This window comes from Westerdykella ornata, assembly GCF_010094085.1.
Source record: "Westerdykella ornata strain CBS 379.55 unplaced genomic scaffold EI97scaffold_1, whole genome shotgun sequence".
Classification (NCBI taxonomy): Eukaryota; Fungi; Ascomycota; class Dothideomycetes; order Pleosporales; family Sporormiaceae; genus Westerdykella; species Westerdykella ornata.
The window spans coordinates 1554302-1567988 of NW_022986851.1; the positions used below are offsets into that span (position 1 = coordinate 1554302).

Below are 13687 nucleotides of genomic sequence, written 5' to 3' on the forward strand. Positions count from 1 at the left end.
GTACTAAAGTATCTTCCTTTAGAAGGGATACGGGAAAGTAAAGTATTTGTGTTTATAGGGTTTTTTTTCTCTTTAGCAGTAGAGGGGAGTGCAAAGTTGCTAGATAGCGAGCTTGCTTAAGGAAATGTACGTTGAAGAAGAAGTAAATTGTAAATCAAAGCTTTTCTTTTTTTTCCCTCTAGAGTTACCTTTGCAGTAAATAATATTAAATAATAGTTTTGTTGCAGGGGAAAACATTAGATTCTGAAATCTACTTAGGATGTTGATAGAGTTCCGCACACACAACACAGAGTAGCTAATAGGAAATGCGAAGAGGTTTTATAATTACGTACGAGAAGATCTTCTACTGCGAAGCAAAGTAAACGATTCGTGTTTTATAGCGTTTCTGTCTTCAGGGCTAGAGCTAGTAAGAAGTTGCTGGGTAGCTGGCTTGCTGAAGAAAATGTCCGAGAAGTAAGTTGTGAAAAGAGACTACGAGAGGGGACGTTTTTTTCGAGCAGAGCGGAGGACGGATATTTGAAAGAGGCGGACTTGGTGATATTTAGAGAAAAGGAGGTGTGCAATAGCGATGAAAGTCAAAAGGAGAAGGAAACAGCAACTGGTTTAATGTTGCCAACAACTATCAAACTTATAAAAATGTAGAGCGCCAAATCGACGACGTGAAAAATGCACAAACGCCTCGCCCAAACACCATCCCTAGACCCATCTACTACTTACGGTACATGCATACTCCCAACAACAAACTGCCACCTCTCATCACCAAAGCTTAAACCCACCCGGAACCCTCCTCTGAAACACCTGCCCAACATCAAACTTCCTACTCACCCGCCTCAGCCTCCCCACCACCTCATCCCCATAACTCGCAATCGCCTCCTGGCTCTCATCCGCATAATTCACATACTTGAACGGCAAATAGATCCCCTTCTTCCTCAGCATCTTCTCCTGCCCATCGACCATGTTGCGGATCGCAAGACGCACCTTGCGCCCGTTGCGTCGCTCGTTGGTGTAGACCGCCGTCACGGTCGCCATGACGTAGTCTGTGATTTTCGGGTCGAGGCCGAGCGAGTTGGTGCCGTTGGAGATGGGGTGGGGTTGGATGAAGAATTGGATGGCGAGGTTTTCGACGTCGGCGATGGTGGCGGTGTGGTTGCCGAAGATGTGGACGAGGTCGCGGTAGAGGCTGGGGTGGGAGTTGCGGAAGGAGTAGACGAGTTGGAAGGAGCTGTAGGTACAGGGTTCCGGTCAGTTTTCTTTCTTTCTTCTTTTCCTTTTATGCATATTTCCACACTATTTCATTTTCCGAGAAAAGGAGACCAGACTTACCGGTCGACGGATTTGGGTAGCAGTTGGCCCAGGAGAGCGACTACCTTCTCCATCGTCGTGATGCTGAATTGGTTCACTATCTGCCCCGGCGTGGCGAGGAAGTCCTTAAACACAGGAGGGTCGGCCACGGGCTTGGTGTAGAAGAGCGTATTCACAATCGAGAACTGCTTGCCTGGGTTTTGAAAGTTGAAGAGAAGACCGGTCATCGCTGACGGGGAAAAAGGAGGTCAGCGAACGTTCCAAGATGTTGTTATGTTTCTCTCAACCCGCTATTGACGTAGTCCTACAGAGTGCAGAGGGAATCAGATACTCACCATCACGGTCTGTATTGTTCGCTCCCATGTATTTGCTAAACGCCGCCGCCTGGGCAGCAATAGCGCTCTCGGTGTATGTGAAGGCAGCTTGGCCGCCCCACATGCCGTCCTGCGGAATCGTCTCAATGTCGAAGCGAGTGACGATTCCGAAATTGTTGAGCCCGCCTTTCAGAGCGAGCCAGAGGTCGCGGTACGAATCGGACGACGCATAGACAATGCGGCCGTCCGAAAGCACCACTTCGTAGCCGCGCACATGGTCGCAACTCCAGCCGTGGCTTCGGGCAAAGAAGCTCACGCCGCCTGGATTTCTCATCAGCACTTGAATATCGTTTTGGTAATTGCACGCTTACATCCAAGCAAGTATCCGCCCACTGCGATTCCGGGGACTCGGGCACCACTGACGGTGAGGTTATGGGGAGTGAGTTTCGGATACAAGTCTACCCACAAGGTGCCGCCACCGACAGAAACCGTCTTCTTATCTTCACTCAGATTGATCGAGTTCAGACTGCGCATGTCCACAATGAGACCGCCGTCGAGGTTCGCGGCGCCAGGCCAGAGCATGTGGCCGCCACCTCGAATAGCCAAATCGCCCCTGCTCTTGGAGACCAATTGGATTATCTGCGACACCTCGGATGCACTCTGCGGCCGAAAGACGCATCTTGGTTCGATCTCCCTCTCCTCGGCGGTGTAATATGCGGATTGGGATGCATTGTATGCGGGGCTACCGGGGTAGGAGACGCGACCTGGTAGTCGGGAGTTGACCGCTTCACAGAGCCCTGAGAAGTTCCTCGGGGGGCCTGCAACAGCGAAAATGGGCAGACTGGCAATCCCAGCAAGGAGAACAAGAAATGTAGGAAGTGATTGAATCATATTTGCCCGAATCAATGATAAGAATTGACTTGCAGTACGTGATGCAATAAAATAACCATAGACGACAAAACGAAGGAGATGGAGAAAACGAAACCAACTGCAGGGTGAAGGTACCGAAGGGAAAACACGGCCAAGCTCGAGGTAATAAACAATTACAGGCTTCGAATTCCATGCATCATGCAGGGGCCGTAAACCTGCGGAGTACATGTTCGGTCGCGTGTTCTTTGTCTTTCGCTTCCCGCTGTGGCGCTCACCGGATGGGGGTTCTTCCCTTGGGTTCGGTTCATTCTCAGCAGAGGCTCCTCGGCGATCTTATGTGAAAACCACCGAACCTGATTCCAGCCTCACCGCCGAAGACACGAATGGGAAACAACTCAAAAATGGGGCCCATTCCAGGAGCTGAACGGGCAAGAACGGGAATCAACGATTACGATTCATTTCCCTCCTCATCACCATCATGCACGTGCTTATCGTTGGAGGTGGCCTTGGAGGCCTCAGCCTTGCTCAATGTCTCCGCAAGAAGGGCATCTCTTTCGAGATCTTTGAGCGTGATGAGAACGAAGATTCCCGTTTCCAGGGATGGGCAATTGGGATCCACAGCATCATTGCCGACCTCGTGTCGTCGTTCCCGGATGACATGCCCGACATCAAGAAGGCCACCAACCATCTGGAACCTTTGAGCCACCTCGATGCTCAGATGGCTCTGTATTTCCCCGGGAGACCCGGCCGTATGGGTGTTCAGGTACGTGATCAAATCTCCGGTGCCGTGTAGACTATCTATTCTGGCACGAGGCTGAGGTTGTGTAACCTGCAGGATATGCCTGAGGCGCCCGTTATCCGCGCTGAGCGACACCGCCTTCGCCACTGGCTCTCCACCAACCTCAAGATCCAGTGGAACAAGCGTGTCTCTCGAATCGAGGAAGATGACCAAGGTGTCACGGTGTTCTTCGAGGATGGAACCAGCGCTAGCGGCGACATTCTCGTCGGTGCTGATGGAATCAAGAGCGTCGGTAGGTGGTGGCCTAGCACATTCAGTTGCAGTATCATGCTAACATGAGCACCCAGTACGTGAGCATGTCACGGGAAAGCCCAACAGCGAGCTTCTCAAAGTCGTCCCCCTCGCGGCCATCGTGGGCGAAGTTACGCTCTCAGGGGAGCAGTTCAAGCGTCAACTTGCGCTCGGTCACAGTGCCTACGTCTACGTCAGCCCCGATCTAGGCTTCTGGAACTTCTGCGCCTTGCACCACGTCCTGCCCGACGGCGTCTCCGGCAAGCACTACTGGATGTTCATGCAGCCGGACGTCCGCGTGGCCGAGCCCGACCACTGGCTGCAGACCGCGACGCAGGAGGAGAAGCTCGACCACGTCATGAAGGCCGTGGCCAAGATGCCCGCCCAGTTCCGCGAGCTCTTCGAACTGACCCCCGTCGAGGGCATCAGAAAGCAGCCTCACGTCTGGCGCGACCTGGAACTCGAGAGCCTCCCCGCAGGCAGAGTGGTCCTCGTCGGCGACGCAGCGCACGCCATGACGCCTTTCCGCGGCGAAGGAGGCTACCACGCCTTCATCGATTCGCTCAACCTGTCCAAGATCCTGAGCAGGCCTGGTTTCGATGTCAAGGACAGCGAGGCGGTCAGGGCTGCCGTCTCTGAGTACAATGCTGAGATGCTGGAGCGCGGGACGGATGCGGTGCGCAACTCGAGGAATGAGCAGGGGGCTAGGAAGACCAAGGATGGGAAGTTGATGTCTGCGGGCCAGGTGGTGAGGCCTCTCCCTGAGGTGGCGATTGTCTTGCCGCCTGTTCAAGCGTAGTGACCTTCAGGGACTGGTATGGGAGTTCGGCCGCGGTCGGTTCATAGATTCAATGGAAAGTCATTCGATCGTTTTGGAAGAGGGGACTTTTGACGTGAGGGCATGAGCCGCTATGGAAGAAGGAGCAGTACGCTTTCGCTGATGCCTCCTGCTTTGTTAGGATTAAGGTAGCTATACTCCGCCTTTTCACGCCCGACTGAACAGCGAGGGGTCCGATAGGGGGAATTGGTCACGGTTGTGTATATCTGAGACCGACGTCAAGTGCTAAGTCAACCGCAAATGCTAGGGATACTTCAATTCTCCAAAGTACAACCAAACTGTGAAGAGTGATTTGAAAATGCAAATACACACGCTATTATCGTACACTCTTGAACGTCAAATTCATCTATCAGATTCGGATATAACAAGAATAGCCCTTAGGACACTGACAGACGAAACAGCATAGCAAGTACTCCGTAGATGAGTCCATAATCTATACCACCCTGCCTAAGCTACCGAGAATACTAACTTCTGTCCCGACTGGGCGCGGCTTCTGATAATGTCGACGCCTTTGACCACGCCCTGCCATCCCCCTGACATGGCCTTGACGGGATGAGCATGAAGGAGATTCCTATTCATCAGGGCCTGAGCAGCGGCGAAGGCTTCGACACCGAACTCGCGGTTTGCGGGGTCGGCAGCGCGGCCATATTCTCCGTCGAGGGCGACTTCGCGACCAAAGATGGCGAGCGCCATGACCCAGCTCGGTTCCACAGTGTGGCTACGGGTCTGAGCTACAGCATCGCGGAAGGGCTCGAGGGAGACGTAGCGGCCGCCGGCACGTCCAAGGGCCTGGTAGCACATCTGGGTGGTATCGGCCTGGGTGACGCAGTCAAGGGCAAATGCAAGCTCGTTGCCCGTGTAGGCGCGGATGTCGGCGGCGCAGGTCGGGCTCTTGTAGTCAAACACCTCCTCGGCGCCATAGCGGCGGACGAGGGCGTAGTTGGCGGGGGAGCAGGTCGCAATGGGCCTGAAGCCGGCGCTGCAAGCTGTTAGAAAGGACCACTATCCTGAGGGAGTTATTACTCACGACTTGAGGAGCTGGATCGCGCGTGTGCCTGAGGCGGTGCTCCCTCCAGCCACCAGAACGAATTCGGCGTCACTTTTATCCGATTCGGACTTGGCATCCTCACCACCCTCACCCGCTGACTTCAGCTGGCGGAGGATGGCAGGGAGATGCAACTGACTGAAGCTGAGCGCCGCCGTCGAGAGTCCCGTCCCCAGGCTTGCCGCATCCTCGATGGACATGTGCTCGGGAACCTTCAGCAGCAGGTCGGCACACGCTGAGACGTACTCTGCAAAGGCACCGTTGCCCGGCGCCAGCTTGTTCCCGCCGTGCGCAATTCCGGCAACTCGATCGCCCACGAAGAAGTGGCTCGGTACATCCTCACCCAGCGCCACAATGTATCCGGCAAAGTCGTAACCGTGGATGGCCCCGGGTGCTGCACTGTAGTCAAGCATCTTTGCGTCTGCCGGGTTGATGGCCACAGCGGCCGTCTTCACCAGCACCGTTCCACGTTCCAGTGATGGCACTGGCACATTGTGCTTGATGGCCAGCTTCCCAGGCCCTTCAGCCACAATGGCCGTCATGTATCTCGGTAGAGTTGAATCCGTCTTTGCCGCGCCCATGGTGAATATTCGTCTGGTGATTGCTGACCTAGCGATCCTGTTTCCCTATGTTCCCAATTCCTTATATGTTGCCAACATCACCTGAGGTCGGGATATGGCTGCAGTCAGCACTGACATTCAGAGTCCACCAAAGTCGCCGAACATCACCACCGAACCGCGCCGACTTGAGCGTACGGTTTTGTGTCCGATACGGGCCGTTTACTCTCTAGATTATCTGTTCGTTGTCGCCCATCCCAACTACACCCTCGAGCATACATGTAACATCCACAACACGGTGCACTGTCTTCGCAGTGTTTTGTCACCCTCCCAAATCTTCTCCTCATGGCTTGTCCACATGAGCCTACCAAAGCTAATGTCGACTTCAACGTCGACGATTCTGTTGAAGAGCCAATCGATCACTCAAAGCTTGTGGAGATACCTTCTCCACGACACCAGGCCTACTTCGGTCTGCTGGGCCATGCTCCCGATCTCGACCCTACCCTACCCGTCCGTACCTACTGGCAGTTGATGGACGAATATGATCCCATCTACAAGCTCGATCTGGGCATGACCCACCCTCGGGTCTTTGTCGGTACGCGTGAGCTTGTCGACGAGATGGCCGACGACAGCCGTTTCACCAAGTTCACCCACCGCCTTCACAAGGAGATGAGTTCCGTCGTTGGTGACGGCTTGTTCTCCGCAGAGTCGACAAGTAAGAATTGGTGGAAGGCTCACAGGCTTCTTGTCCCAGCTTTTGGTTCGTTCCCAGTTCGGGTTCTCGCACGAGCGTTTACTCACGGCCTGCATAGGTCCAATTGGCTTGAGAAAGATGTTTGACGATATGCAAGATCTCAGCGCCCAAATGGTGCTGAAGTGGGATCGCTTTGGTCCTGAGCATGTTATTGAAGCGATAGAGGACACATCCCGTCTTGCCTTCGACACAGTTGGGCTGTGTGTGTTCGGCTACCGCTTCAACGAATTCTACTCCGAGGCACCTCATCCCTTCCAGGTCCAGCTCAAGGAGGCAGCTATCGAATCAGGAAGAAGGGCAAACCGTCCAGAGATGTTAAATCACTTCTACTACCGCGAAGAACAACAGCGTCAGGAGAACATTCGCAAGATGAAGGAGCTGTGCAAGAAGATCATTAGAGACCGGCTTGAAAACCCGAAACCAGACGCTAACGATCTGCTCAACATTCTGCTCCATGGCGTTGATCGCGAGACAGGCGAAAAGCTGAGCATTGAGAACGTCGAGTATCAAATTCCCACCTTCTTCGGGGCCGGATACGAGACTACCAGCGCCACTCTTGCATTCGTATACTATTTCCTGTGCAACAACCCCAAGGTGCTCCGGAAGGCGCAGGAAGAGGTCGACCAAGTCGTCGGCGACAAGGTCGTAACATATGAGATGCTCCCCAAGCTAGCTTACCTGGATGCCTGCATCAAGGAAACCCTTCGCCTCCAGCATCCAAGCAGCCTCCTGACCAGGTTCGCGATCAAGGACACAGTGATCGGCGGAAAATACTTTATCCACAAGGGACAGATGGTATCGGGCGTTTGGCGCCATTTCCACCGTGATCGCGAAGTCTGGGGTGAGGATGCTGATGAGTTCCGGCCGGAGCGCATGTTGCAGGTCAACTTCGAGAAGTTGCCTCCCAATGCTTGGAAACCGGTGAGTACATCCTATCTTGCGGTTGATGTGGGGACAATTTCTGATATTAAACCAGTACGGAGATGGGCTGCGAGCATGCATCGGTCGCGGCTTTGCAGAACAAGAGATGCTTATCAACCTGGCCATGATTTTGCAGAAATTCGATATGGAGAAGGTTGACCCCGATTATGAATTGCAGCTGAGGGGCCAGATGGCTCTCAAGCCAATTGATTTCAAGATCCGTGTTCGCCGTCGTCCTGGCAGAAGCTTGATTCTTGGCATCCCTGGAGGCGGGACCATTGCCAAAATGCAGAAGGCCCAGAAACAGCAGGCGAACGGAAAAGGGGGATCACCGACCAAGAAGCCCATCACCGTCCTTTACGGCGGAAACATGGGAACGTCTGAAAGTCTGGCTCACGAATTGGTTAAGATTGCGCCGGAATACGGTCTGGATGTCGTGGACCTTCGCACCCTCGATGCCGCAACTGAAAATCTGCCGGTTGACAAACCCATCATTATCATTACCCCCTCGTACGATGGAAGACCGCCTGATAACGGCAAGAGATTCTTCTCGTGGATTGAACAACGCGTGTCCAAAGGGCAGACATTCCCGCCAAAGACGGAATACGCGGTGTTCGGCCTGGGAAATAGCGACTGGGGGACCACTTTCCATCGTATTCCTAAGAGAATCGATGAGGCGTTTGCTCTGCTCGGCGCGGATCGCATCATCAGCCCTGGCTTTGCGAACGTGAAGCAAGATATGGTCGGACCATGGGAGACGTGGAGTGAGCAGCTGTGCATGGCTCTTTCTGGCATCTCCCCCCACGACCATGCTACGGACAGAGTTGGTGTTGAAGTACAGATTGTGCGGAACAGCTTGAGCACCCTGCCTCAAGCAACTGGAGGTGAGCAACTGGCAATTGGCGTTGTCGTTGCCAATCGCGAGCTGGCCGACGCTTCGGTCGGTTCTGCAAAACGCCACATTGACATCCGCCTTCCCCCTGGGTGCGAATATCGCTCCGGAGATCACTTGGCCGTGCTTGGTCGCAATCCCGAGGAGGTTGTCTCGAGAGTGATGAAGAGATTCTCGCTTGGGGCCCAAGATGTTATGAGCATTCAGACAACCAAGAAGGATTTCCTTCCAGCAGTACCCATGGCGGTCGAACACTTCCTACTCAACTGTGTCGAGCTTTCTGCGCCCATCACTCAGCGACAGCTTGGAACCTTGTCATCGATGGCGGACAAGGGCAGCAAGGAACAATCAATACTGGATCGCCTGCGACAAAACACTTCATACCAGACTCTACTCGACAAGCGATTCTCCATCATTGATGTTCTAGACGAAGTCCCAGGATTGGATCTGCCATTCGGTGTCTACGTCGATATGCTGCTTCCCATGACCCCGCGTCTGTACTCTCTTGCCTCGTCGCCATTGGATCCCGCAAGCCGTACCAAGGCCGGCTTGAGTGCGAGTATCACGTTTGATGTTCTTGAAGGCCCCTCTATGAGCGGGCACGGCACGTTCCATGGAGTGGCCTCGACATATCTCGCAAGCCGCAAGCCTGGAGACCAAGTTACCTGCCTCACCCGTCCGACTTTGGCCACGTTCAAGCTTCCAGCCACCACCGAGACGCCCATTGTCATGTTTGCTGCTGGATCGGGAATAGCACCCATGCGCGCCTTCATTCAGGAGCGGGCTGCACTCAAACGGGCGAACGCCAGCAAGCTCGGCCCTGCCTTACTGTTCTATGGCTGCCGACATCCAGAGAAAGACTACCTGTACCGGTCCGAATTGACGGCCTGGGAAAAGGAAGGGCTGGTAACCATCATTCTATGCTTTTCGCGTCCGGGTGAGGGGCTGAAGGGACGCTACGTCAGTGATGCGATTTGGGAGCATCGCGACCGAGTCTGGGAGTTGTTCGACAGCGGAGCGAAGATCTTCGTTTGCGGAAGCGCAGCTAGGCTTGGACGGAGCTGTGCTGATACTTGGAGGCGCGTGTACATGGAGAAGACGGGTAGTGGGGAGGCGGAGTCTCATGAGTGGTTTGATCAGATCAAGAACACGCGCTATGTTAGCGATACGTACTAGGGAATAGGTAGCTTATTGGATTTCATTAGTTCTGAACTCTATTGATGGCGCCAATTTGTTCATGTTGTAGCTGTTGTTGTCAAGACTTTTCTTGTCTACTATGAGTCTATGATTCCAAACAAGGAGATGATTTTAAGGGTTTTAGTGCAATGGTTTACTTGTTCTTCTTGCATGAACTAAAATGTGAGAATAGTTTCATCCTGGTCCCCATCAGTACGTCACCCTGTCTTCCCAATTCTTGTGAAATGACTACCGTACCAGAAAGACACCGTGGTACGCGGGATGGATACGCACCGAGTCCGCCCGTACGCCTCCCGTGTAGTCGGTGATGACAATCGTGCGGCATTCGGGAAGTTCTGATTCCAATTCTGAACGCGCCGAATGAGGAGCGTGAGCCTCAGCTGAAGTTGCATCAAACTCGCCGAACTGTCACAAGAAACTGCCGAAAGCACGGTGTCTACGTTTGGACTCTTGTTGCTATCTTGCATAAAGCACTTTCATTCTTCCAGTAAAGGTCGCAACCAACTTCAAGTCAGTCTCCACCCTCCAGACAGACATACACACGCAAGACCTCCATCAACATGGCCGCAAGCAACCTGGAGCTCCCTCTCGTCGACTTAAGCGGTTACATCAACCCCAGTTCCGAGGAGGAGAAGCAGCGCGTGATTGCCGATCTCTGCGATGCGTGCCACAAGTTCGGCTTCGTCCAGGTCAAGGGCCATGGGATCCCTCTCCAGACACAGCGAGAGTTCTTGAAGGCTCTGCCGAACCTGTTCAGCCTTCCTAGGGAGGAGAAGATGAAGTTGTCGTTCCTTAACAGTACCGGTCGCCGCGGATATGAGGGCTCGGGTGACTCCATGAGGGAAGGCGATAAGCTCCATGATGCTAAGGAGGTCTGTCCTTAACTTCTCCCGCATGCTAACATGTCTGTGTCCTTTGACCTAGTTCCTAATTGACATGTTCCCCCAGGCATTCTACATCGGCCGCGAGTGCCCCACCATCGAACCCCCCGGGTTCCACTGCCCGAACCTCTGGCCCTCCCTCCCATCCGCGGACTTCAAAGACCCCGTCATGGCGTACTACGAGGAGACGAACCGGCTCGGCCGCACCATCTGGGAGATGCTGATCCAGGGCCTGGGCCACCCGGCCTCGCTCGTCGACGACTTCGCCCGCAAGCCCGTCGTCATGATGAAAATGATCCGGTACCCGCCCTTCAGCAAGACGCTGCCGGGTCAATTCGGCGTCGGGCCGCACACGGATTTTGGTGGTGTTACGACTTTGATCCAGGAGCCGGGGAAGGAGGGGCTGGAGGTCTTGGATGAGGAGAGGGATGAGTGGTTTCCTGTTCCTGCTATCGAGGATGTGTTTGTTAGTAAGTCCCCTCTACGCCCCGAGCTACTTCTATCCAACCCAACCCAACCAATCCCTTTCCCACGTACATACATATCGAAACGAGAAGTAAGAACTAACACTCCCATCCCCAGTCAACATGGGCGACATGATCCAGAAATGGTCCGGCGGCCACTACCGCAGCGCAAAGCATCGCGTCATCTACAAAGGCGAGGACGACCGTCTCTCCTGCGCGACCTTCTGGCACGGAGACCTCGAGGCCAAGAACCCGCTCAATCCCGCGAACCCGGGAGATGGCACCGTCGCGCAGTTGCTCGTGAAGCGGTTTGGGAGCCAGTTCTCGGTGCCGAAGCCGTTCGTGGATGAGGTCTTGGCTGCTGCTTGAGTGGAGGAGCGTGGGTTGGGGGTGGCGTGGGTTCGTGATGGGCCGGGATTGGGGAGGAGCGGCTTGGTGTTTTGAATGGGTTCGTCTGTTTGGATGTCCATGTAGTTCTGAAGTTTTTATCAATAGATTTGCTGTGGTGAGAAAGGCTGAGATTGGGTTTGTCACTCCATGTTTCATTGGAGTGGTTGAATCGCCTTCCCCTCCAATGATAGTAAGTGGCCTGCATTGCTTCGCGAAGTGTAAGTGCTCAGTTGCGGACTGAAGAGAAGAAATCCCTTGGAGACAATTGCCTCGTTGCCTATATTCTAGGGAAGGAGAGCCTCCTTATGGAATCAGGCAGTTAAAAATAAGAACCCAGGATAAACCCCAAGCCAAATTTCTCAGAGAGCTACATATATGTGTATATACTTGCGTAGTTTTAGTTAATCTTACACGTGCCCTACCGCCGCTCTCGACCTCAGCTCTGAACGGCCTTGTTGGGTGATGACCGCTACATACCAGTTTGATTGGGGGAAGGGGACTACAGCAACAACAAAGCAGTCGGCTCTAGCTCCCGCAAGTTTTGCATGTTAGCTATACCTAATCCCATCGAACGATGCCCTATAATCTAAACGTATGGTGTATTGGTGGTGAGTCTACCTTAGCCTAGCTACCCCATACTGTACATTCACGCCCTTTGCTCCTCATAATTATTCCAAACCTCACATTCGGTGGCGCCAAGCACTTTCCATCGACTTCGGGAGCTCCTTGCCGTCTCAAGTTGGCGTTTCCTAGGAAGCCGCTACTTCCAGAACTATCAGCCCTTCCCGTCCCACTTGCCAACGCTTCGACTAATACTGGCGCCGCAGCTCTTCTCTGATTGTGTTGTACAGTTGTTTCGCGTCTGCATGCCTCTCCTTCACGATTCGTTGCCGCCACTCCCGCCATTCATCAGTGTCTGGCAATCCCAAACCCTGTGCCCAGTCACGGCTAACTTTATTAACCCCATCAAACTTTCTCAAGAGAGAGGCCCAGATATGCGTGCGGCTAGGGACAGAATCCGTGTTTTCCGCCTGCCGCTCGAGTCCCGCCAGGCATATCCAACTGTTCAGCAGGCGTCCGACGAGGACATTGATTTGGCCCAGGATATTGAGGAGCACAAAGGCTGTTTGGTCCATAGTTGAGCCATTGGGAATGGTGACGAAGATGAAGGTCAGGAGGAAGAATGTGATGGCGCGAGTCGTGTTCTGGTATATCCTGGCAGCAGTCCCATTGTCACCGTATCGTAACCCTCGCGCGGTCCAAAACTTGACCTGCTGTCGTGTGCCTTCTAAGACAAAAGCGGAGTTTCTTCTGCCTAGAATGAATACGGCATCGGGCTCATTGGGCCCGGTAATGGTTTCCCGGCTCACATTTGAAGGCTTGATCTGGTAGTGCTCCACCGTCCGTAAGATCATGGACCAGAGTAGGAGCGCGGCGCAATTCACCAAACCGATCCAGGTTGCGCTCTGTATCAGCCCGAGAAAAGCAAATATCAACCCAGAGCAAATCCACGTCGTCGAGACCCACAATATCATTGCCAGCTGTCCCCTGCGCCGAGCACTTGTCTCGCTTGAATGTCGGATGCGATAGACACCGTATTTCCCGTCGTCTAAGAGCCCTTGGAGACTGATGACGGCGTCCAGGCGTGGGTTTCGCAGCGGTGCTGTCTTGCATCCATACGGCGTGAAATACTCTCGGGAAGATCCGTCGAGCAGGAACTCATACGAGCGTATATAATTCTGTAGACCAATAACAGGTGCTGCGGCAAGTGCTTCCAGAAGCGAACGTTGGCTCAGCCGGTACTTGCGTTCTTCGTCTTCGCCTATGAGGACCATGAGGGATGTAACATCGAATGCCCATCGCTCGGGCGTATATGACCAGGACAACATTTGCGGGATGAATGGGAGACTTTGCAATGAGGGAAGTGTGGAGGTGTGGTTGGCGGTTAGCAGCGTACTGCTACTACAACTCTGCTGCGGGTAATTTTGTAGTCCATCCCCTCATCACACAAGGGGTAGCCTCGCATCCTTGAAGCGCCGTATAAACACGAAAGGCGGGGTTGGTGGGCAGTGCTTGATATATTGCAGGCGCAGCTCAATGCACATGGACATTTCAGTAGTCTTTCGCAGGATTGTCATTGGTAGGTCGTATGCGAACTTCGTCAGACTAAGCGCCAGCGGCTAGATCATGCAGGCTCGCTGTGCCTTGTGGCCAACGGGAGACTTGCTCCGG

The 13687-nt window shown here is 53.8% G+C and overlaps 6 protein-coding genes across 6 annotated transcripts; 3 read left to right on the forward strand and 3 right to left on the reverse strand.

Moving 5' to 3' along the window:
• Positions 1 to 756: 756 nt before the first annotated feature.
• Positions 757 to 2507, reverse strand: EI97DRAFT_366895 (FAD-binding domain-containing protein; the record flags this gene model as incomplete). The annotated part of the gene is made up of 4 exons (XM_033795055.1): positions 757 to 1222; positions 1324 to 1531; positions 1638 to 1937; positions 1988 to 2507. The coding sequence occupies 4 exons, from the start codon at positions 2505 to 2507 to the stop codon at positions 757 to 759; spliced, it is 1494 nt and encodes a 497-aa protein (XP_033658697.1).
• Positions 2508 to 3104: 597 nt separating this feature from the next.
• EI97DRAFT_491159 (FAD/NAD(P)-binding domain-containing protein) lies at positions 3105 to 4603 on the forward strand. Its single transcript, XM_033802254.1, has 3 exons — positions 3105 to 3249; positions 3322 to 3517; positions 3573 to 4603. The coding sequence occupies exons 1-3, from the start codon at positions 3145 to 3147 to the stop codon at positions 4313 to 4315; spliced, it is 1044 nt and encodes a 347-aa protein (XP_033658698.1). The 5' UTR covers positions 3105 to 3144; the 3' UTR covers positions 4316 to 4603.
• A 22-nt stretch (positions 4604 to 4625) lies between these two features.
• EI97DRAFT_463539 (GroES-like protein) lies at positions 4626 to 6031 on the reverse strand. Its single transcript, XM_033801362.1, has 2 exons — positions 5382 to 6031; positions 4626 to 5333 (listed from the first exon to the last, which is right to left on the reverse strand). Exons 1-2 carry the CDS (start codon positions 5978 to 5980, stop codon positions 4802 to 4804), a joined length of 1131 nt encoding a protein of 376 aa, XP_033658699.1. The 5' UTR covers positions 5981 to 6031; the 3' UTR covers positions 4626 to 4801.
• Positions 5981 to 9869, forward strand: EI97DRAFT_429225 (cytochrome P450). The gene is made up of 3 exons (XM_033797394.1): positions 5981 to 6716; positions 6769 to 7631; positions 7687 to 9869. The coding sequence occupies exons 1-3, from the start codon at positions 6302 to 6304 to the stop codon at positions 9697 to 9699; spliced, it is 3291 nt and encodes a 1096-aa protein (XP_033658700.1). The 5' UTR covers positions 5981 to 6301; the 3' UTR covers positions 9700 to 9869.
• Positions 9870 to 10213: 344 nt separating this feature from the next.
• On the forward strand, positions 10214 to 11873 carry EI97DRAFT_429226 (2OG-Fe(II) oxygenase). The gene is made up of 3 exons (XM_033797395.1): positions 10214 to 10592; positions 10669 to 11071; positions 11184 to 11873. The coding sequence occupies exons 1-3, from the start codon at positions 10281 to 10283 to the stop codon at positions 11432 to 11434; spliced, it is 966 nt and encodes a 321-aa protein (XP_033658701.1). The 5' UTR covers positions 10214 to 10280; the 3' UTR covers positions 11435 to 11873.
• A 142-nt stretch (positions 11874 to 12015) lies between these two features.
• EI97DRAFT_463542 (uncharacterized protein) lies at positions 12016 to 13489 on the reverse strand. Its single transcript, XM_033801363.1, has one exon. The coding sequence runs from the start codon at positions 13342 to 13344 to the stop codon at positions 12265 to 12267; it is 1080 nt and encodes a 359-aa protein (XP_033658702.1). The 5' UTR covers positions 13345 to 13489; the 3' UTR covers positions 12016 to 12264.
• Positions 13490 to 13687: the final 198 nt, after the last annotated feature.